Below are 24,006 nucleotides of genomic sequence, written 5' to 3' on the forward strand. Positions count from 1 at the left end.
TTCATAAGTCATCATAACTGAAGCGAATCAAGCAATACAGTGTAAATTTTGGATGGTAGAGACAAGAAACTGGTACAAACAGATAATCACAATCCAACAATCAAACAAGTGACAACTCAGAATATTATTTTCTTTAATTGAACTTAGTACAAAATCTAAACATGAGGGTTAAAAAGACACCCATAACACAAAAGCTAGAACAAACTAGTCTTCAGCCAAAGTCTTTGTTGCTGAAGAGACTTAGTATGGCACAGGTACTGAAAACATTTGGCAGAGAACAAGCATACTGAAACCTTGATTCTCAGCTACATTTGGCATTAATCTGGGGTTACAAACAAGACGGAACATGGTGCAGAGACCTTACTCAGCTTAGGTCAAAAGTAGATCATTAGCTCCAAAGTGAGGGGGTCGCAGAGAGACCCTAACTTCATGCTCTTCAGGTTCATTTCCTCGTTTTGGGACCATGATCTCAAGCACGGAGGCAGCCTCATCAAAACATGCCTCCAGCTTAGCATCTTCAGGGATACGAGTAGCTAGAGGTATTTCACGAATGAAATCCCCAGGAGGGCAGTGCTCGGGGGAAGGATCGGCAAGCATGAACATCCTACCATGTCTCCTTATATGTTGCATCCTAGCAGTACTAACACAAACGATCTTCACAATGCCATGAGTCAGAGTGTTCCTCCACGAAACCTTCACCCTCTGCTGATCAACAAACGGCAAGCTGACCATTATTAAGTAGCCCTGGTCATCCTCATAGATAGACTTGGCAGCAGTCACTGGCCCACAAGCATTTTTCATCACCCCAGCAAACTCATGGAGCCATGCAGGTTGCGCTGGTGAATGCATCTCCACATCTTGTTGTGTCTTCTGAGGGCAAGAATTCAGTGGGAAGAATACTTCCTCATCCATGGCTTGTGGGGATAATTCCTTCCTACGCTTGCTGCTAACTGGGGAGAGATCCATACCATCTTCGCCTGAATGATTGGACGGTGATGACAAATTCAAGCCTGCTTTCTTTGGGTTCTGGGTACCATTGCTCTTCATGACAGGGTGTGGCTTCTCAAGCTCAAGCTCTGAGTTTGTAATGGTCCTCCATGTCCCAAAATCACTGGCTTCCTGCGGGATGATGAAATTGAGCTCCCTCCCTGTAAGCTCTGCCCACCTCCTAAGGTCTGCCTCAGTGAGCCCCGCAAGATTTGGTGACCTGACCACCTCGATCCCATGAATACATTGCGGGTTTGACAGCCCCCGGTAGTGCTTACGCTGCATCCTGTGCGACCGCACAAATCCCCTGTCGACACTGAATGGAAACTGCGGCTCCCCAGGCCTGGAGTGCCCGTTCATGTAGCTCCTGAGCTGCATCTTCCCCAGAGCATTCTCCGGGCGCTCCTTGAACACCCACATGTACATGTTCTCCATGTCGTGCTGCACCAGGAACATGTCAAGGCGGAGGTCCGACTTGTCGAACCCGGAGACGCCGCTGTTGTCCCGGACGACCTTGTCCTTGCACTTGTCGGACAGCAGGGGCTTGAAATAGAAGGTGAAGAAGAACCAGGCGCCCCAGATGGTGTCCCCGCGCTTGGCGGCCTTCCGGTTCCCGGCCTTGGGAGCGCAGCTGAGTACTGCCTCGGCGCTGTAGACCTGCGGGCCGAGGCCGACGTCCAGCATGTCGCAGAGGTCCGTCTGCCAGGGCTGGTTGATGTCGGGCGGAGGCGCGCCGGAGGGCGACACGGCGTGGGCGCGGGCGCCGACGCCGACGGCCCCTCCGATGAGGGCCTGCACCATGACGCCGACGGCGCGGTCGTCCGGCGCGGAGAGGTGGCCCGACGGGTCCATGGAGAGGAGCGTGCAGGGGCCGTGGTGGCCGCCGCCGCCGCCGCCGTTCTCCATGGACAGGGTGGTGACGAGGTCTTCCCCCATGGCTGCGGACACGCGCCGCGGGGTGGTGTGGGTGCTAACGGCGGCCTCCGCCTCCGGTGGTCCCTCGCTCCCCAGCCGCTATCTAATCGGTGGCCTCATGATCCCTCCGCACTCCAAGAAGGCGTCCCACAGCAACCAGTCATGCACCCATTCCATGAACCCCACCATCAATTCCACCACAAATCTTTGACCAGCCTCCTTCCCCCGGCCAAATCAAATCCACACGACCCACAGAATGCCGCGGCGCTGGGTGGAACGAAGGAACCGAAACAAAAACTCTCCTCTAAACTGGGAACGACAACAGAGAGGGACGCCCGGCGGTGCGGTGTGCTAGACGACTGTTACCTCCATAATCAGAGATGAGCCTTCGCCGTTAATGCGAGCGCGTGGTGCTGGTGGGGGAGCGAGCAGATGCGGGGGCAAGAGCGCGGGGAGGAAGGCGACGACATGAGGGGGTTGGGATGGGGGGATGGGATGGGAGGTTGGGAAAGGGGAAGGGATGGTTGCCGGGGGCGGCCGATTTTAATGGCCTCTCTGGGACGCGGCGTGGAAGAGCCCTCCACCGGATAGGACCGGGCAGCCCAGGCGCCGTCCGTTTTGACGGCCACGGCGTTAGGGCACACCGCACACGCACGCCACGCGGTCTCCAACTCCAAGGCAGGCCGGGCCGTGCGCCTGTGCCGTCCGCCCGTTTTGTCTTTTTTTTTAAATTTTTTGGAAAAATCGGTGGATCAAACAGCCTGGATGCTAGCAGATAATATATATAAGTGCTATAAATAAGTCATAACACTGTCAATGACACGGGATGACTCGATAGCGTCAGCAAGCTATCTATCTTTCTCTTTTTTGGCCACGGACATAGTTCTTACATTTGTCCATGGTACTGGTATCAAACTGGCACGACTTGTCCACTGTTTTCTTCCGGCGGAACGCATAAGCGAAGACGCCAGAAATTCCCGGTTGGGAGAGCGAATTTCACCGTCACATCCGGACGGAATTTCCAAAAGCGAGTAGCATTATCCACCTCCTTTTGCCCTTCGATTCGTCTACACCAACTCTGATCTACAAACTCCATTGTATAGCAGTTTTAAAAAAAACTAAAGTTTATAGAGTATCTCTTTAGTTGTTCTTATAACTTTATTCTTTTTCCTCAAACTTAAGTATGTAGAGCTGAAACTATTTCGCTAAAAAATATGGAGGGGTAGAGCAGTTCCAGTCACCTCTTGATCTCGACTGATGAATCCAGTGGACTATGTAATATCGATATAGGAGGAGGACCGGACCCGGAGCCGGAGTACGGCGTCACCGAGCAGAGCCCAGAACGCACGCGCGACCCAGGCTAAACCTGACAATGGTTTGGGTTAAAACCGAGTTTTTTTTGTTTGGTTTTACTTTTGGCCTGTATTGGTTTTGATTGAAACATGCTGAAAAGGCTGTTGGGCCAGTTTGGTTTGAGCTCTATTAAAGTGGGCTGAACTGGTTTGGCTGTAAATTATAGAGTTTACAATGATTTTTTATTCTATCTATTTATTTTTTGCTTTTGTTTATGGCTAAATATAAACAATAGCACGAGGCGCCGGTGAAATAGTGGGTTAGAAATATATTTTAATAGGTCTAGCGTATAAGTGGTTTGGTTTGGTGTGGATGATTGAAGTCATGATCTAATTTGGTTTGGATTTGACTTTCATATATATATATATATATGTTTTAGATTGGTGTGGGTTTAGTTTGCATCTCAACCAGGTTTACGGAGGGGGCAGACAGAGAGAAGCAAAGATTGCGTCGCCGTTCGCCCCCGTTCGTGTGGGTTTTTTTTTTTTTTTTTGGGGAACGACACGGTGCGAGTGGCTCTGTGGCTGGCTTGGCCCTCCGCACCGGCGCTGTGCTCCTCTCCTTTCCCTCAGCTTCTATTTCGTGGGCCAGGCGCGCGATACTGGTCTCCCGCTGCCTGCCCTCGCGTCGCTTTGAGGGCTTTGAGCAAAAGCTATGCGTGTGATTCCAGTCGCGGCCCGTCAGGCCGTCACTTTCTGGCGGTCTGCCGCGGTGGCCGTCTGGCTCTGGCCGTGGCCAAGCTGCGTGCTCCTATCTCGTTCGTCTACCCGGCAGGCGCGCCCTCGATCGGATCATGTGGAATCGGCGCTGCGAGCGACGGCACGTCTTTTCTGGAATCCCGACGCACACACGCATTTCCGTTGCCTGCACTCGTTAGCAGCAGGGTCGGTGGAAATATGTCCTTCTCAACTGTGTGTTTTAGGCACGTGTCTAAACCGTTTCTGCACCTCTTTGCTGGGTATTTCTCTTAACCGGAGAAAAAAAAAGATATACTGTAACAGAAATTGGTCTATAATTTTTTTTTCTTGACTCGAACGGAAAGTTTAGGCATCCAGAATTTTAGACCATGAGAGATCCACGAAGGAATTGTGACCGGTCTCGCAGCAACTAGCGATACTCAGTGATCCATCGTGTTCGTGTCGTGTCCGGGTGTCCCTGTTTTCAACCTCACCGCCCGGCGCCCGCTGACCAGCCAGCGTTTCGATTCTTTGGTGCGGACCACGCCGTGTGTTACTTCCAGACACGGGGATGGTGACAACAAAACTAGATTCTCATATCGACAAAACCCCATGACGGACCCAGCTAGGATAATCACTTATCATGACCCCGCTTTAGTATTATATATAAGTGCATGATAGGCTCATAGTTTCATGTGCATCACAGCCCAAGGTTTCGGTAGTAACCCATGACTAAATTTTAGTCCAAGGATCTAAACAGGTAGTATGTTTCAAACCATCATTCAGCTATATATAAAAGGAAACCATCTTATGTAAACGTAAAATAAAATAACAAAGGGAAAAAAATGTTGCTCGATTGTCGAGTCTCTTTTAGTCACATACTCGTGCCTAAGATTGAAAATAGTGTACCAAAAGGAAGCGTTCATATTTGACTTGTCAGTTGGCATTTGCAGTTGGTTTCTTTATCAAACCGAGAAAAAAAAACTAAAGCAACCTATCGCCTGCCTTCTCCGCTCTTATCATGGTGGTTGGTACACCAAGAATAGCAAATTGGCAATGCATGCAGTATACAACCTGGTGAGCCTTGACCTAGCCAACAAGACAATTAAAGTATGGTACTTCGTCGGATCTCGTTGTCGCTCTCCCAATAAGATTCAATATAATAAGCACCCTTTGTTTTTATCTCACAACCATGGCACTTGGATGGCGATGGTTTCCATTCCAAATCCTGGCTTAAAAATAATAATAGGTGCTTACCAAGGCGCATTGGCACTGACCATATGAAGTTTTCTTGAGGTTTATAGTTAACTATTTCTATTATGTATCTGCACTCTTCCTGTAGATATAGATTGTGTGCTTAAAATTGACAATGTTCTCAATTGAAGGATTATTCCTAATTGATTAGGGGAGGTGGCATTGCCAAGAAGGATGTTGACCACACAGGTTTTTATAGAAAAATTTGGAGGACATTTGACCAGCCAGGCACGACAAGTGGACAACAAGAATGGACAATTGTTGTTGGTTGATCGGGTTGGTGTGTGTGGAGGTGGGGGTGGGGATGGTGGAAGACTTATGATTCTCGACAGTAGAGCTTCAGTGGCTCCGCTTCTGCCTCCTCCATGCACTGCAATAATAAGCCATTTTTCTCTCATATCAAAATGAACTTGAATTCAGTGAAGCTACTATTTTGTGCTTCACCAGCTCCTCCGCACGATATAGCAAGGTGATGGAGCCATTTAGAGCCATGCCAAATACAGCGTGAATGAGTCAGTGGAACGAGGTGGTAAGACATCCATCAGTAGAAAGATCGCTAGAGATGGGTGGAGGTAATACATTGTTGAGCTAGGTACACAAAAGAACATGTCTAATGCTTGATGAAACACAAACAAAGGGAGGAGAAAGCACAAAGGATATTGGATGTCTTTTTTGAATCATAGTACAGACATTTACATTCGTATATATAGACACACTCGCTCATATGAACATACACACACAACCTCCATGAGCATCCCTTAATGACCGAGGCCAACCAACGGATCTTGAGGTTCATTAATCCACCATAGATGTCTCGATATTAGTGAACACGTCATCTATAACTAAAAGAACAACAACATTAAATTCTAAGATAAATCCATAAAAATACAAACATCTGTATCAAGTTAATGTGTAGATTGTACCACAAAAAATATAGGAAATTTATCACGCCTATAAGATTATTTTTCTTGGTGAATAGGACTATAGGAATAACGTAGCAAGCCTTCCTTCTGTACTGGTCTCTGTTCCTTTCATCCGTGTGGTAGTCGTTCTCAAAGTTGTGTGAATTATTTGCTATCAAAAAAGTTGGGTGAATTATTAGCTCCTATGTGCCACAATATGATTGGATGGCTTATCGTGCGACCGGGGCTACATCGCAAGCAGTCAGCTCAATTATCATGCCTAGGACTACGATAGTATATATTCAAAACACTTTCTCCCTCCATGTAGCTAATTCCTTTGATGAAACAGCTAGTATTGTTTTTCGCTCATAATTATTGAGGGTATTATATATGCTGGCACTTGTAGAAAAGAATATCGCCGCGTAGCCATCTAGGTCGTCTCTCTGATCCAGTTGTTGGATTGGAGGCATGCTTTTCTAAGCACTAGAAGAGAAAAGTTACCTCCGCCCGGCCAGTGACGATGCAAGGAAACTTATTACCACCACCACGTACTAGCACCGACGGTAATTTAGCATGTGCTACAGCGAGGACAACGTGGAAGTCTTGTTGCGCTAGATGACTTTTGGTTGGTCGGAGTATATACTAGATCAAGCAGTCAGCAGACGAACATGGTGGATTATATTGGTGCTCGCAGTCTAGTTCAGATGAACCTTTGCTCGCCCATGACGAACGTGACGGAAGAAACTGCGCATGTTTTTTCAACTGAAAAGCTAACATAGCTTATAATGCCCATGACTCATGAGCACTCGGTGAAGAAACTGTATGCTCGCTTCAACACGGAACATTTTTTAAAACAAAATAATGCTCTCTTCTTGGCTTGCTCCTCTCTACTACACGCGAAGAAAATCATTCTATAGACTCAAGACGCAGAAGCAAAGACGCATTTGGGCTAGCAAGATCGCCACACGTGAAATGGCGAGACAATTCATCGAATGACAAAAAAAAAAAAAAGACGAACCAGGGCGAGAATGAATCACACACGGCGACATGGAAAAATTCACACATGTCATGCCAGCCGTATGCCCATAAAAAGCCAAAATGATTGCCGGAAAAGCGCCCAAGCACAAAAAGAGAAAGGGAAAAGCAGCAATAGTCTCCCCTCCGGGCTCCGGCTCCCATGTCCGATGCGCCAACACAGCAGCTCGTTCTCGTTCCTGCTCTCCAGTGTCCAAACAGATCGCCGGTCGCCGCACGACGAAGGCAAGTCCGGCGGCAACCAGACGAGGACAGCGGAGTGCGCGGCCGCGTGTTTTTTTTTTTCTCCAGACTCTTTTCTTCAGACTCTATCGCCCCCACCTCGCTCTGTTGCCAAGACAAAGTATACAGTAGTAGTATATCTTTAGGCCTTGTTTAGTTTCTCACCAAAACCTAAAATTTTTTAAAATTCTTTATCACATCGAATCTTTAGATACATGCATAAAGTATTAAATATAGACGAAAACAAAAATTAATTAAACAGTTTACCTGTAATTCGTGAGATGAATCTTTTGAGCCTAGTTAATCTATAATTAGACAATATTTATCACATATAAACAAAAGTGCTCATTTTCTAAAAGAATTTTGGAACTAAACAAGGCCTTAGAAGCCGTACATTTTTTGTGTCAGCAAGCAATGTTTTTCTCTAATAATAAATCAAAAACAATACTTTTAGCTATGGTTTTTCGCTGAAAAGCTATAATTGAAAATATTGTTTGTTGATTTATTATGAGAGAAAAATATTGTTGGTTGACAAAAAAATATAGCTTATAAGATAAGTGAACAGAGTCATAGTCCAACCTTTTTGCTTTAGCTTATCAGTTGAATCTACCAGCCATTTAGTATTTTTTTTGCTAGGCCTTGTTTAGTTCCAAATTTTTTTGCAAAATAAGAATAGTACCACTTTCGTTTGTATTTGACAAATGTATAATTATGTACTAACTAGACTCAAAAGATTCGTCTCGTCAATTCCGACCAAACTGTGCAATTAGTTTTTATTTCCGTCTATATTTAATACTTCATGCATGTGTCTAAAAATTTGATGTGACAGAAAATCTGAAAAATTTTGTAAAATTTTTTAAGAACTAAACAAGGCCTAAACCAACAAGACGCTGTTTATTGCGTCATTGGGAATGATTTTTTTGTCACTGCCTGGGATGCATGCCTGCAGATGCTGATGCAGGGCACCGAGCGGCAGTGCGACCGTGATGTGTACTGCAGCTGAATAGGAGCTCCCCGGATACGTGCGTGGCGCCCACATGTGTGTATCTCTCTGACCCGGCATGCTTTGTTTTCTAAGTGCCCAATTGCAATATCTGGTACGAGTGAGGCCTTCTTTAGTCCTCATCTAAAGAATTTTTATCTTATCTCATCAAATATTTGGCACATGTATAGAACATTAATTAATAATTATAGATAAAAAAATTATTATATAGTTTTTATATATTTTATAAAATGAATCTTTTAAACTTAATTAATCTATAATTGAATATTAATTATAATACTTATAAATATGTTACCGTACCTTAAAAACTTTTCTTTCATGAACTAAATAAGGCCTGATGCCAGGGCAAGGCGATGACAGGCTTTCAGTTTTTTTTGGCAAGCTGCACTTATAATTTGTCCGCGTCTGATTCGATTTTCAAAGCAGCGACAGAATAGAAATTTGTATGTCCAAACAGCTTCTGGCAGAGCTTGTGGTCTGAACACCAGGCGAATAAATGATGATATATGCAAACGAGAGGTTACAATGTTGAAGCTAGAAGAGTAAAAATGCCCAAATATGGTAAATGCTACTCCCTGCATTTCAAAATATGAGTCAAACATAATAAATTTGGACCAGCAATCTTTCGTATTACTAATTAGAGACACTAACAACGTGAATCATCTCTAGACGCATCTTTTGGAAAGAAAGAAAAAAGATAAATTCTAAAATTCTTGAAATTCAGAATCATTTTGGTGAAGCTATCGGGTAATTTTTTATAAAAGAATTGGTCTTTACCATTGGTTTGAAATCGAGGCTAATGAAAATGAGCTTCACCCTCTACATGTGAAATCGATAGTGATAAGAGTTTTTGAGTTGGCGGTGATGTTGATTCTGTAGTAGTAGCAGTGTCCTGCAATAATTGTGTACTATAACCATATTCCTGGATTCGATAAGGTTTCGTGATGAGGCAATTATTCAGTCCATGATAAGGACATTTGTGTTTCATGTGATCAGTGGCCATGTTTACATTGCAACCTACTCCGTATGTGCAAAGCCCATAGATGGAGCTGGTTTGAGCGTCAACTACGGACCTATCACTTGCAGATTTATAAAGATATGACTTATGACTATGGCCTTGTTTACTTCCCAAAAAATTTTGCAAAACTTTTCAGATTTTCCGTCACATCGAATCTTTAGATGTATGCATGAAGTATTAAATATAGACGAAAATAAAAACTAATTACACAGTTTGATCGAAATTGACGAGATGAATCTTTTGAGCCTAGTTAGTCCATGATTGGACAATATTTGTCAAATACAAACAAAATTGGTACTATTCATATTTTGCCAAAAGTTTTGGAACTAAACAAGGCCTATATATATAATAAAAAATGTTGAATAGTGACAAAATATTACAATATCTAAAGATTGTTGGATTATTATTATTATTATTTTTAGAATTATGCTGGATAACTATTAGTGCACAATAGTATGGCCTGTTTGGATGAGCGACATGTTTTAGCTCGTCTTCATAAAATATATTTTCTAGCTGATTCAAACATGCCGTATATATAGCTCCTAGACTGCATCCAAAGTAAAGATTCACAGCCAGAAAACTATAGTACAATATAAGCCATCTTTCAAATAAGGAAAAGAAAATTAACGATACTATGCCCTATTGCTCGATCGTTGAGATGTGAGACCTATCAACGTCAAGCATATACACCCATATATATACAACAAAGTGTGAAAACAGTGTGGCTGTGGGAGAGAAGCGTTCAGCTTTGAGTTGTCCCCGGTATGGTCCTCCTCTTATCTCTTTAGCCAGCGCTGCACGTTACTGATTTATTTATCAAGCAGAGAAAAGCTAAAGCCACCTATCGCCCTCCTCTCTTATCATGGGAGTAGGTAGAAAAAAATGGCAGTGGTGGGGCCTTGAACCAGCGTGCAACAACACAAGTATTAACTTATGCCACTTTGGGTTACATTACTGGTCTCCTAAGTTTCCAAGGACGCGCTTGTTTATCATCTCGATTAGCGGTGGATTAACTGGGACATGATGGCAAACATGACACTTGGATTGGATGGCGACGTGTTCCATTCCAAACATACAAAGATTGATGTGTACTCCTTCCATCCTAAAATAAACGTTATTCTCACTCCTCAAGAGTTCAAACGTTTCTAACTTTAACTAAATATATATAAAAGCTTATTAATATTTATGATACATAATATTTGTCATTAAATTAATTAATTAATATATTTTTATTATATTTTGAAGATATACAAACATTGTTAATCTTTTGTATAACGACACTTATTTTGGGATAGAAGGAGTACATCTTACTAGGTAAGATAGAAATCAGTGTCACAGTAAGATAGAAACCGGTGTCACGTCATGAAATGATCACTTCGAATTTGCTTGGTACCCAGTCACTTGCTAGTATTAATTTCTACTGAATAATGACGGCATTTGTTCTCTGATGTTTTTTGTTTTCTGTGGAGGGCTAATTAAGAATCATGCACCTTCTTAAAATATTACACATGTCATCTCAAGTTTAGTGAATTATTAGTCCTTGAGTGTGACGATATGGCTGGATCGTTTTAGTCTTCTCAATTATCATGGCTAAAAAAGACTAAGAACACTAACTTGAACAAATGAGATTTGATGGTCCTTTTCGAGTTTTTGCTCGTTCAATCAGGATTGGGAGAAGTACTGTGAATGAGGTCATCACCCACGCAGGTTGTTAGCATTATTTTAAGCTCATAATTGACCGCATTATGGATGCTCTGGCTTAGAAATAATCGACCTCAGTCTACCCTTATAGGAGTCCAGTGTAGTGGTTGGAGGCATGTTCTTTTACTACTCCACCTATTAGATATTGTAAATCTTTTTTTGTCTTTTTTCTAAATCAAACTTCTCTAACTCTAAGTAAGTTTATAGAAAAATAAACAAACATCTAAAATATCCTATTACATACCGCATGAAATATATTTTGATTGTGTATTTACTGATTATGTAGATATGAATATATTTTTTATAAATTTTATTATAGCTAGACAGTTCGATTTATTAAGATAAAACTAAAGCAGCACACAATTTCAAATTGAGGTGGAGGGAGTAACTGCCAAGGGGAAAATCATGCCTCCACTCCACTGATACTGCATGGAAACAAACAACCACTACTGCCTTAAACAGTAATTATCATGTTGAACAGGAGCAAAAAAAAAAAGAGAGGACCACCACTAACAGCGTGGCAACAGTTGCGCAACATCCTGGTTGCTAGCTGGTTTGCCCATATAAATTATTTTTATATATACAATAATAAATAATACAATAGCTTGCAGATATATAGTAATATAGTAACCCCTCCATCACAAATCGCAGGTGTATTTTATACAAGGAAACTAAAAACTTAATTTTTACAAACTTTGACCAACGATTAGTCATTTACATATAAATATAACACCAATTGGTTTATATTCAAAGTGCTTTTGAGGTGGTATTGATCCCTTAGCAAATGATAATATATTATAAGAGAAATTAATTAGTTAAGGGTTAAAACCGATTCTTGTGACTTTTCACTGTTTATTAAAAGATAATTATCATTTTGACGGATGTGGATGTAAAATAACCCTTTAAAATTAAGTCATTTACAGGTTTGTGAACAACTTGTCTTGTACAGACGTAGCACGAAATAGCGTTGTACGTAGTCAATACTACTACTCATTAACAACTGCAAACTGAGGGGGTGTTTGTTTACTTAAACACAGTTTTTTTAGAAAAATATTTGACAGAATTCCTCTAGAGATTAGAGTCGAAGCTGGAGAAAAACCTTGCCAAACAGGCCGTGAATATCGGAGAACGGCGGATCTAAGCGAGGGGATCGGAGTCTCTACGACTTTGTCCGAGTGCTTACCACGTTGCCGATGTGTAAAGTACTCGGTAATGGCTCGAATTGGTGTCTAAGACTCGGGCGGCAGTCAGCAGTAGAAAACGGAGCAGGAGCTCGATCGCCCATACAAAATTGTCACCTTGCTCTTGTTTACAGCGGCATGCCTCGAGATTCTTGGCTCCGTGCGAGTGGACGGCACGCTGCTCTCAGATGAAGCGGAGAAAGCCGAAGGCCAAACTGGTGGCGAGTGGCACCCGCTTGAACGTGTCGAGCCACCAACGAACAACCAGCCGGCCAGCTCTCCTCTCAAGCGATCGGCGATCGCGAGTCCCTCGTCTCGACACGCAACTGCCAAAGAATCATCCGTGCTCGCCCTGTGTTGTGCTTGCCCAAGAAACAAAGGCGACTACTGGTGCACGATCGAGACGCTTTCTCTCCATTTCAGCCGCACACACAATTGCAGAATTGCCCATGGTTTTTCAGCCCCCACTGAGCTACACACGCCTCCAACCAAACCCAAAATATATGTTTGCCGAAAAGCGGCGCGCGCAGGCAGTGCGAAAGCGAAAGCGAAAGCGCGAGCAAATCGCTGGCTCCCCGGCCGGCGGCCCCCGCTGCGACCGCACCTGTTCTTTTCTTCGTCGCTGAACTTTCGCCGCGCGATCTCTGTTGGCGAGGCGAGTATTATAGTGACAGCCTCGCTCCATTATTGTTGGTGGTGGCGGTGGATTTCAGGATTTGTCAGTGCCTGCCTGCCCTTGGCGAGTAGATCGAGTAGAGGGGGGGCAAGCAAGGCGCACCGAGCGCTAGCTGTGCAGTGCGAGCGTGATGTGTCCTGCTGCAAGCTGCATGGAAGCTTCAGAAGCGATCTCCCCCGGATACGAGCGGGGCGCCGTGGTCTGCCCCCCATGTTTTTCTGCGCTCCCTTCGGTGCAGATCTGGTGGAAGACGCCTAGACTAGCGATAGGTTTTCAGTTTTGTTTGTTTCAGTGCAGATGGCAGCTGCACACTTGCGGTTTGTCAGCATTTGGAACGGTTTCAGAGCGCCGGTGTGTGCAGCACGAAAGACAACGTCACTTACACTGACCAATCTTTGCCAATTGCCGTTGCCGCGATGTTTTTCAGATACCGTGGGCTCGGTTGACGCGAGCAGCATCAGATTCCATGTGACCCGATCCCATGTATAGCCCTTTTCTTTTTTATTTCCTCCCAAAAGAATAGAGTATATCCCAATCATGCTGCATAAGGACTACTAGTATATATCGATAGCAGCCTAGCAGTAGCAGGCACACAGCACGCTTGAGAACAAACGAGGAGGGTGGAGCTAAAATGCCACACGATTTGGCGGGAGGAAAAGGTGACACTGAAACGCACGTACTTCCAAATTGGAAACGAACGGCCAGCCAACAAGTCTTGTTGCCATCACGCTCCATCTTTCACCATAGTTTTTTTATACGTGAATTATTGGGGTGGACGTTGCACAGTTGTGTCCATGGAGGAGGAGGGAGAGAAAAGGAGATTCGTTTGCACAGCACCTCCCATTTCAGGGCGCCATCGTGCTTGCTTTGCTACAATCCGCATCATTCAGGTGCTGCATATCAGAACAGCTTCTGAATCTGATACTGGCTATTCCTATCCTAGGCTGCAATAATGGTGTACAATAACCACACCCTTTCGATCTGATAGGGTTCTGGTTTGAGATGAGCTCCCCTACTGTAGTATCTGAACGTCTATTCTGCTGTTGTTTTTCTACTTTTTCTCTTGATAAAAGACTGGACTTTTGGTGGTGGTACTAGTTTCTGTCTTTCTGATATGCTTGCACTATGGTGAACACAAGGACTGACTGTACTTACTGCAGACTACTCAAGGATGAGTACAGTCGTTTCCGTTTCCAGCAGCTATTACTTAAGGTCTGTTTGGATCACTGAATTAAACTTAGTCACCTGCATATATCCGTTTCCAGCTAGTAGCTAGACTAGTTGTTTGTGCCTCTCAGTAGTCCATATGACTAAACTTTAGTTAGACTAACAGCAAGTCCAATTGATCCAAACAAACCCTTAGTATAAGAACCGAACCAGAAGAATATTGCAGCATCGAATTGCACAAAAGATACAATATCTTTCGTACAAATTGGAGTCAGAATTAGTTTTTATAATAGTAACATGATTAAGGAGCACCCTAGCGTGGAAAAGCTCCAGAAATGATGGAGATCTGAAGGAATCTCTGGTGCTACTTTTGTGAGGCTGATGGCCACCTGTCCACTGGTCCCATGGATCTAACGAGATCCATGTAAACTCCCTACCCTGTATAAAATCGTCGAGAAATAAAATTGCTGTTATGCAGTAGCAAAAAAGAAAATGGCAAGAAAAAAGGAAGTTGCACTCATCTAGCTTGATCTTGATGCGAGATTTTAGTCCAATATATCTCCTGGTCCTGGAAAAGCACAAACCACCTGACTTCAACTCCGCAGCTTGTTTGTTTCCCCAAAAGCACAGGCCTGATTTCATGGCACTTCCAAGATCACCTGACAGAGGCTGAAGAATAAATAAAATGACATGATGCACTTTCAATCTTTCAGAAGACAAACCCGTGATCTTTCTGCTCTGGCTTGGTTTAGCAATTAGCACGCTTGAGCGTGCGTGTCCGGGGCAGAAATTACGGATGGTTAGGTTCCCATCGCCGTCCACAAAAGCTATGCAGCCTCCTCTAGCTGTTTGACAGATCCATGACCGCAATGAAGCCTAGTCTTTGCTCTTTTGGTTTTATTTTATCTGGACATGACCTCCAAACCAACGACAAACACGTGATGATGCTAAATTGCTAACAACTGCAGGCAGGGCGATGGATGCCATCAACAACTCTTGCGACGACGCGTTCAATTAGAGGTTGGTGCCTTGCTTTTTTCATGTGAGAAGTAGATGCAGAAGGACACGCCAAGTATGGAACCCTGCACGCTCTGAAAAGATATGCTTAAGAAATAGATGAACGAAACCCTTTCCTGCATCTGCTGTTAGTGTAATGTCGTACTCCCCCATTTGCTGTACTATGCCATCTACAGAGTATCTGCATTAATACCCTTTTCATTTAGCGATGCACTAAAAATAATTCGCCGTTCATTAGCATCTAACTAAAAATCAAGTAGTTCCTCCTTTTTTTTGGCACAAATACTAGTGCTTGTAATCATGGCATTGTTATGTTTGTGGCCACAAATTCTCGTGGTTGCAAAGATCGAGCTTTTAACCGCCTCTATTTTAAGATATCCGCGTGTAAGTGGTTTGTTACGTTTCGTGTTTTTGCATTGTGTCCCATGGAACCGCTTGAGGCCAAGCTTCACCTTGGTGAGCCAATCTGCCTCTTGGGGAGTCCAGTACGTAGCAGACTCACAGGTTCATCGTCGCGCAGTGCAGAATCTTCTGGCTCCGGAACGAATTATACTCGGCTGCAAAGTAGTGCGCTAGTTCAGTCTATCGATCACCCTTCGTGTACTACTAGCAAATTTTAATCTTTTTTATAGGAAATTTTAATCTTTTAATATCACAGCTAAAGAACGATTAGACATTTCAAAGCACAACCAGTTACCGGTTCATATCGTTGCACCGCTGCGAAATGGCTTATCAGCCAGGACGCGGGCTGGGAAACGCGAAATTTAACTTGGAATGCAGGACCGGGCCGATAAGTGTGAAGCTGGTGCCTGGTTTTGCCGGCCTATGGCTTTCTTTAGTGGGCTGAAACCTTACTGGACTGCTGGAGAAGTTAGCCCACCACAAATATGGGCTTGAAATCGCTTCGCGATTCTGATGCCTTGCGCATAAATGATGGGACAGACCAGTTTTTTTGTGTGTGATTTAAATAGACAGAGAAAGTGTCAATTCAAATGGAATGGCTCCAACATGATGTTACTATCAAAATTTGAAATCCTTTATTTTCATCTATTAAAGAGTATTTAAATCCTTGAAGTACTTGGAAGGTTTGTTTCAAATTGTCAAGGAACACGTTTTTTTTACAAGATCTTATTATGCACTAATAAATAGTAATATAAAAAAATTGATATACTAGATATAATAACGCCTAAGAGCCTAAAAATATCTCAAATAGGAATTCTAGGATTCGATTCTTTTACCGCATTAGGATATTTCGAATTCTTGAATAAACCAATTTGAGAATAGTTGGATGCCAACAAAATCATCAAAGATGGATATTCTTTATTTCAATTCAACAAGGCACCAATAACTTCTTAATGTCGGCTAAGTGATTGAATCTTCGCCTTGCACAAATAAAATGAATTAGTATTGTTGTGATCTAACTTATTATTGAAAATCAGTCCTGCACTTGTCCTGTAAAAAAAATAACGGGTCAATTTGGGTTGCATAGGTGAACGTGGTTATGTCAGTTAGGGTTAGCTTTGCCCATGACAATGAAGGTGTTTGTCGGAGGCATTGTCGTGAGGTCTCCTACTTAGGGTTTTAGGTTGAAAAACCTTGGTCCCTTATTAGTGTTTGGCAACATCTATGGATGTCGTTTCCTCTTCGGAGGCATCGTCGTAGAGACCTTCATCATACCCAAACTCTTTTCCTATTCGCTACAGCGTGCAAGGTGGCTTTTGCTCATCCCTTGTTTTGGTAGCTTTGTGGTCAGTTTTTTATGGTGGTTGTCGTGTTGTTGCTTTTGTTGTGTGGATGGTTTTTTTAGTGTATTTTGTTGTATGTTGCTTCTTCTCTATTAATACATACCTAATGATTCTCTTGCACGAGGCTTTTTATGGTTCCTCAAAAAAAGACAATGCAGGTGTTGCATTCTAATGAGATTTATGGTTTCTTTACTTCTATGGTGAGGATGCAACATCTAGGGTGTTCTCCAAAGACGCAACAATGAGGTATGTTTTGCTTCCTCTAATGATGGAGAGGGTGGTGTTTCATCTCCTCACTTGGTTGAGGTCCTTCTCCCATCTACTGGTTCTGTCTAGTTGGTACTCGGTAGTGCCGTCACTCAAATTAACTTCCTCAGAAGGAAAGGGTTTCTTCTACCCTTGTGGCGATGTTGCCTTGTTTTAAGTAGCCTCAATGTGTCTCCCTGGCACACGTTGTGGCTTCAAAAACTATAATGGCCTTTAGTGGCCATACCTTGTGGATGAGTCAACTCCGGTTCCTTCGACCTAGCATGGCATTGACGATCGGAGAGGAAGAAGACAACAGATGTTGATGGATAGGACCTATGACAGCACCAACATAATTTCTTTTTATGAAGCTCTTTTTATGTAACTTGTACTCCTTATAGGTTTGAATGAATGAAATCATCCCTCCTACAGAAAAAAGTACTACTGGTCGATCCGAGTAGTGCATAGATACAGAAGCAAATATAGCGCTATATAGAAGGAATGTCGATAGCAACTTAATTACTCTGGCTATTACTAACAATCATCCATGAGTAGAACCGAACATGCGAAGAAAAATGATCAACAAGGATGGAATGAAAAGGCACCTACTAGTAGCATTTTAAAGAACCACTACATTGTTGCTACAGATCGGTGCGAAAACTTAACAATGTAAACAGTTTTGCATTGGTTCGGCATAGGCTTCGAGTTGATGAAGCACACCAATGACTCAGCAAAAGGCAACCGCCAACGGGTCCATCGACTCAAGTGAGATCGCATGAACGTCTGGCGCGTTCAGCTTTCCTCACTCGCTCGCTCCGCCTGATCGATCTCATCAGCGGCCGCCGGACTGGAGACCGAAGAAGTCATAGAACGGCAGCGCGGGCGCCTCCTGCTCCTCGCCGTTGCAGTTGCCGCTCTCCAGGCCCTCCGACTCCTCGGAGGCGGAAGCGGATGCCGTCGCCGTCGACGCCGACGTCAGGGCGGAGGCGCTGCCACCGCCAGCGCGCCCCTTGTCGCGCCGCAGCACGAAGGTGGGCTTGAGCGGGAACAGCTCGAGCGTCTCGCGCCTGGGGCCGACGCGTTCCGCTGGTCCGGCGCCATTGGTAGCTGCGGCGCCGGCCTGCTGGAACATGACGGCCGGGTACTGCTGCGCCGCGGCTGTGGTCATCATCATCTTGTCCTGGCCGAGCTCCATTCTCGGGTACTGGTACATGACTGTCACCTGCTGCTGCGGTGGCGGGTAGTAGTAGGCAGCATTTGCAGGGGGCGCCTGCGGCGCAGGCATGTAGAATGCATTCCTGTACATCACTGCAGGGAACGTATGGTTATCCATTTGACTCCAAGTTAGCGATCATATTAATCGATGTCAAGCATAGCACATAGCGAGCTAAACGAAATAAGTCGGCATGCTAGGCATGGTAAAACTTCTCCTAAAAAGAAGGATCTAATTCATTACTGCCATGCATCTCTGATGATGGTTGTGCGAACCGACGAGATGAACACTTTCAATGGAAGAGATTTAGGCCTGTTTAGATTGGAGATAAAAATTTTTTAGGTGTCACATCGGATGTGTCGGAAGGATGTCGGGAGGGGTTTTTAAAAACTAATAAAAAACAAATTACATAGCTCGTCAGGAAACTACAACACAAATCTATTAAGTATAATTAATGTATCATTAGCACATGTGAGTTACTATAGCACTTAAGGCAAATCATGGAGTAACTAGGCTTAAAAGATTCGTCTCACGTTTCTCAATCAAACTGTGTAATTAGTTTATTTTTTATGTACATTTAATGTTCTATGCATGTGTCCAAAGATTCGATTAGATGGACGAAAAAAATTTAGATGGGAAACGGGCCTTACCAGCCTGCGTATCTGCAAAGAATTTAATGCTACTAAGGGCACTCACAATGCAGACTCTATCATGGAGTCTAAAGTTATTTATTACCTCGAACAATATGGACTTGGAGTCTAAATAAGACTTGGAGTCTTATTTTTTTCTACCTCTTTTTCAATAAATATACTGCCATATCAGTAAAATACCATAAATAATATGTAATTAATTATCTTGGACTCTGTGATAGAGTCTTGTATTGGGAGTGCCCTAATACTACCTACAACAAGACGAAGTGATGAGCAGACTAGACGCAACCAAACGTACACGATCATTTTTTTACGGGGAAATGTTTGCTCGTCATTACGATAAGGGTCGGCTGACAGGCATTGAATGGACAATGGGAAAAAGAAGCAGGCTGAGGAATGATGTGTCTGGCCATTTCGGTGGCAGCCTGTAGCCTGAGCTCCGAAGGCTGCAGGCATGGCCTTCAATTCCTTCAAACCTGGGGCAAAGCAAAGCATGCATGCACGAGGGACAGGAGCTACAAAAGGGTAGCGGCAGCAGCAACAACCATAGGCAGGCCGGCAGCGTTAAAAATCGTGTGACCATGACTACGAGGGTTCGCTTCGCTACCACAGTGCACAGTGCTGCTGAAGATGGAAAACAAGGGACAGGCCCTACTACGGTGCCACACCAGGCGGACGAGAAAAAAGGAAGCGGTAACACTGTGAGGTGTCAGCAGTCTATGAGCACACAGTACAGGCAGCAGGTCATGCACAATGCACACGCACATATTATTGTGAGCACAAGTAGCAGGCGTGTGCATGCAACGCACGCATGCGCCGTGGATCAGCACAAACAGAGTGGACTTTACTGCTAGTGTGGCCAGTGCTCTACGACGACCATGTTGGCCTCGTGTCCCTGCACCAGTGGGCCCACGGATGACCATGCACGTCAATTGCCCGGTAGTCCTGCAACCCACACGCACGCTCGCTCACAAAAGAAACCTTTGACAAGGAAACAGCCAAGAAAAAAGACGGCTATTGGCGCAAGCATTATATGCAGCAGTGAGCACTGCAAACGACACCACGTCAGCGTTGACTATCGCACGCACACGCGTGGAAGCCATGAATCGGCCGGAGTGGAATGGTAAGCCTTCAATGCTATCCTTCGATACTCTACGCGCAAAAGCTACGAAAACAATCGACGATATGGATGGAATGGAATGGAAGACGATCGACGCTAGCTGTGCTACTGGTAAAATAAGAAAGACAGTACAGAGACCAATCATGAGGTGATGATAGTACACGTACCACGCGCGCCGCCGTTGTTGTTGTTGTTGTTGTTGTTGTTGCATGCAGCGGGCGACGGCGGTGGCGGTGGCGGCGGCATCGCGATCGCGGTCGGCGCCGGCGCCGGAGACGGGGACGGGGACGGGACGCGGCCGTGAAGGTACGGCGGCGCGGGCTGCATGGGGAGCACGGGCAGCGGCGGGGGCCGGCGGAGGAGCGTGGTGAAGTAGGCGAAGCTGTCCTGCTTCTGGCGATGGCGCTGCCGTGCCTTGTGGTTCTGGAACCAGTAGAAGACGTTCTTGCCCTCGATGGCGCCGTGCTCCCGCAGCCTGCCCGTGATCTGCTGTATCTGCTCCGCGCTCGGGTTGCGCAGGCCGTGCTCGTACAGCCCCTCCAGCACCGCCACCTGCTCCTTGGTCGGGTTCCACCGCGCGTTCGCCAGCGCGGCGGACGCCGGGGACAGCGGCGGCGACGACGACCCGCCCTCGTCCTGCCCGTGGGCGGCGCCGTTGGCGTTGGCGTTGGCGTTGGCGGCGGCGGCGGCGGCTTGCTGCGGTGGCATCTCCATGGCTCGATCTGTGTCTCTCTCGGCGTGCCTGTGCCTGCCGGCTCTTGGGGAGGAAGGAGGGCGATGTGTGCGCGGCGCGGGGTGGAGGCGTGCGGGGTTTTAAAGCGTGCATGAGAGCGTGAGAGGGCCCTGACGGGGCGCGTGCTCGTGCGCTGTAACGGCAGCCGCGTTTCGGTGTGGGCTGTCGCCTTGTAGTCAAAGGCCCCGGGATCGGCCTGGAGGGCTGCAGCCGTCTCGTGTTCCCCAGCACGCGCGCCGTGCAGCCTTGTCGTCGCGATAAGCACCGTGACGTCCGACGTACTCGGCCGGCGCGCGTGGGTGCTGATGCACGATGCATGGATCGCGAGCGTGCACGGCGCCGCAGCGGCCAGCCAGGCAGGCAGGCCAGCGTGTACGTTTCCTGGAATTTGACTGTGTGATTAACAACCCTCTGCCAGCAGTAGAGAAGGGTGTAACGGTCACGAAGCAAGCGTGGCCCGTGTCGATCGATCGGCTCCGAATTCGATCTGATCGGTGCACGTAACCACCGGTGTGAAGACTGCGCAACGCGGCACTGAAAACAATGGGCTGGCTGGCCGGTGGCTGGCGCGCGGCTGCGCAAACGCAGGCGATCGAGCGCGCCGGAGTTGGCGAGTGCGTGACTGCGTGCTCGATGATGGCACGAAGCTCCATCGGCGCCTCGGGAATGAAAGGAAATTCTTTGCTTGTGCCAGCACCAGGCTTTTCGTTTTTACGGGGATTTCGTCTGCCTGGTCTGTTTTCGGCAGTGTTTAAAAGTAAGTGCGCCAGTCGAACGCAATACACAAGCTTCTGCTGGCGCCGTACAGTTTTTGCAATCCTGGCCTTGTTTTCCGAAAAAGTGAAAAGATTTCGGTACTGTAACACTTTCGTTTGTTTGTGACAAATATTATCCAATCATGGACTAAGTAGGATCAAAAGATTCGTCTCGTGATTTACAGCTAAACTGTGTAATTAGTTTTTGTTTTCGTCTATATTTAATGTTTCATGTATGTGCCACAAGATTCGATGTGACGGAGAATCTTGAAAACTTTTTGGTTTTCATGGTGAACTAAACAAGGCCCCTTTGTGAAAGTCTTTTCATTATGGAATGGAAGAGCGTGTCGGCGAACAGACTGGAGTGAGTTGTTCCGTCGCATTTCCTTTTTTTTGTTACATTAATAAACTGAATATTACTAATATGGAGAGCTTCAAAGAAAGAAAGAAACGGGCTTTTCCGTAGCATTGGTTAGCGAGTTTCACCTCGCTAATAATATATTTTCTACTACCTCTATTTTAAATTATAAAGTATTTTAAATTTTCTAGATATATACTCCCTCTATACAACATGAATTTTTTTGTTGAGCTCTTTTCTCAGAGCTTGACGTTGTGGTCTCTGTGGTAGCTTCTTTGATGTGTATTTGCTCCTGGCGAAGCTGCTCCTATGTTCCACTGTCGCTCGTCGGTTGCATTGTTGTGCAGTCTGTTGCATAGCACTCAAGCCACTAAGCACACTAGCTAGTTGAGTTGGTCTGCTTTCTTGTATAGAGAGTACCAACAACCGTTATTAGAGACCGAGATGAAAAACTACCACCTAATTAATCACTTCTTGGTAAACATAATCATATTCTAAATGTCAAGAATTTCGGATATGAAGGGAGTATGGCTTTTGCCATATAATTAAAGAGCAAAAACTATGTATCTAGAAAAAAACTAAAATATTTTATGATTTGAAATATACAGAGAGTAGTAGCTAACTCTTTTTAGTATAGAATAATTATTTGGATCCAACTATCAAGGATACTAAAATTCATTACTCATCAACATCAGCATCAGCATCAGCCGTAAAAACGATCCAACAAACATGATGAGCTGAGAAATGAGCTAGAGCTCTTCTGTTTAGAGCGGGGCTAATAATAAAGCCAGCTGCTTCTTGTAAATCCATTTCGTATCATATAATATATGTAAGTCCATGTCGTGTCATATACAGGTAGTTATACAGCTAACTCGTATTATGGCTTAGCTATTTGGCTGACTGCAGTAGAGATGGTAAGCATTTAATGATCATATGTGCATCAATCTAGGAGGACTATAAAGGAGAAAAGAAATCTCAGCTTCGCTGGCACCCGGCTGGGAAAAGGCGTGTCGGGTATTATAACCTGGGGTATCCAAAGCAAAGAGCTAAGAACCTCATTCTCCCTTTAAAAAAAACAAAATAATAATAAGCTAGAAAAGCTAAATAGGAGCCTCCCGCTTCACCCAAGACTTGATCATTGAGCCTCGATAAAGCCGAAACTTGGTCTACTAGTTCTGTCTCTCTCGAGACCTAACCGTTAGGCCTCGGACGAGACCAAACCATCTCTGACTCGCCCGATCCGACCCCGGAGCCTCGGCAGTGTTAGGGAGGTTCGCCTCGCCCGACCCGAGAGCCGAGGCGCCCTTTCCTTTATTGGAGTGCTCGAGATCTCCCCATGATGTCACCTACTACAGGACCGTGGTACGATCAGATGAGACATAGGTCACATCCCCACGCCCGCGCCCACGCCGTGCAGAGCAGGGCACAACAGACACTATATATGCTATCTACTTCTATTGTTGTGCCAACTTCCCCCATCACTGTGCCGACTAAGACTAGGGATGATGATCGACATCATAGCAGGCTCATGTAGCCACGCGTCCGTCAGAACTCCGGAGCATGGACCGAGAAAAGGAGGCCTCAGGAGTCAACATAGGACAATGAACAGGGGTCAACACGATTTCTACAAGTACAGTCCAAAGTGTCGGCATGGCTCGGCACAGAGATTATAGGAGCAGGCGTGCCCATACGACGACTACGACCGACTACAACACAAAGAGATAGAGAACCACATCGCCATCATATGACGCCGCACTTCATCCTCACCTCAGATCAAGACCCTAGCGCCAGAGCACATACATATGTATCCATGGCCTCCCCTTGAAGGCTATAAAAGGAGGAGGCAGGGTCCCATTCAAGGGACATATACTCACAGACGTCTGCACACACCAAGTCATCCATACGCATTGACAAAGCACGGTAGAGCAGGAACATACCGCCTCCCGAGCACATCTTCCACTCACGGTGCCAGGACCTCGGACTCACTCCCTGTCTCAAACCTTGCTTATAACCAGCACTTCAATAAGGGATAATACAAATCTCTTTCTAACACTAGATGTAAGGCATTCTCGGTGTGA

The 24,006-nt window shown here is 45.2% G+C and overlaps 2 protein-coding genes across 2 annotated transcripts; both read right to left on the bottom strand.

The window, feature by feature from the left end:
- On the bottom strand, positions 101 to 2,436 carry LOC8057777. The gene has a single exon (XM_002458693.2). It carries the CDS (start codon positions 1,921 to 1,923, stop codon positions 370 to 372), a length of 1,554 nt encoding a protein of 517 aa, XP_002458738.2. The 5' UTR covers positions 1,924 to 2,436; the 3' UTR covers positions 101 to 369.
- LOC8085451 (WUSCHEL-related homeobox 5) lies at positions 17,604 to 20,861 on the bottom strand. The gene is made up of 2 exons (XM_002458694.2): positions 20,250 to 20,861; positions 17,604 to 18,407 (listed from the first exon to the last, which is right to left on the bottom strand). The coding sequence occupies exons 1-2, from the start codon at positions 20,794 to 20,796 to the stop codon at positions 17,932 to 17,934; spliced, it is 1,023 nt and encodes a 340-aa protein (XP_002458739.1). The 5' UTR covers positions 20,797 to 20,861; the 3' UTR covers positions 17,604 to 17,931.

Source organism: Sorghum bicolor, chromosome 3 (genome assembly GCF_000003195.3).
Source record: "Sorghum bicolor cultivar BTx623 chromosome 3, Sorghum_bicolor_NCBIv3, whole genome shotgun sequence".
NCBI classification, from domain to species: Eukaryota; Viridiplantae; Streptophyta; class Magnoliopsida; order Poales; family Poaceae; genus Sorghum; species Sorghum bicolor.

Bases quoted from the DNA above. Each gene is read 5' to 3' on its own strand.
- LOC8057777 (XM_002458693.2), bottom strand. From the start codon at position 1,923: ATGGGGGAAGACCTCGTCACCACCCTGTCCATGGAGAACGGCGGCGGC.
- LOC8085451 (XM_002458694.2), bottom strand. From the start codon at position 20,796: ATGGAGATGCCACCGCAGCAAGCCGCCGCCGCCGCCGCCAACGCCAAC. The intron at 18,408-20,249 runs GTACGTGTACTA...CGTTCCCTGCAG, and splicing joins CAACAACGGCGGCGCGCGTG to TGATGTACAGGAATGCATTC.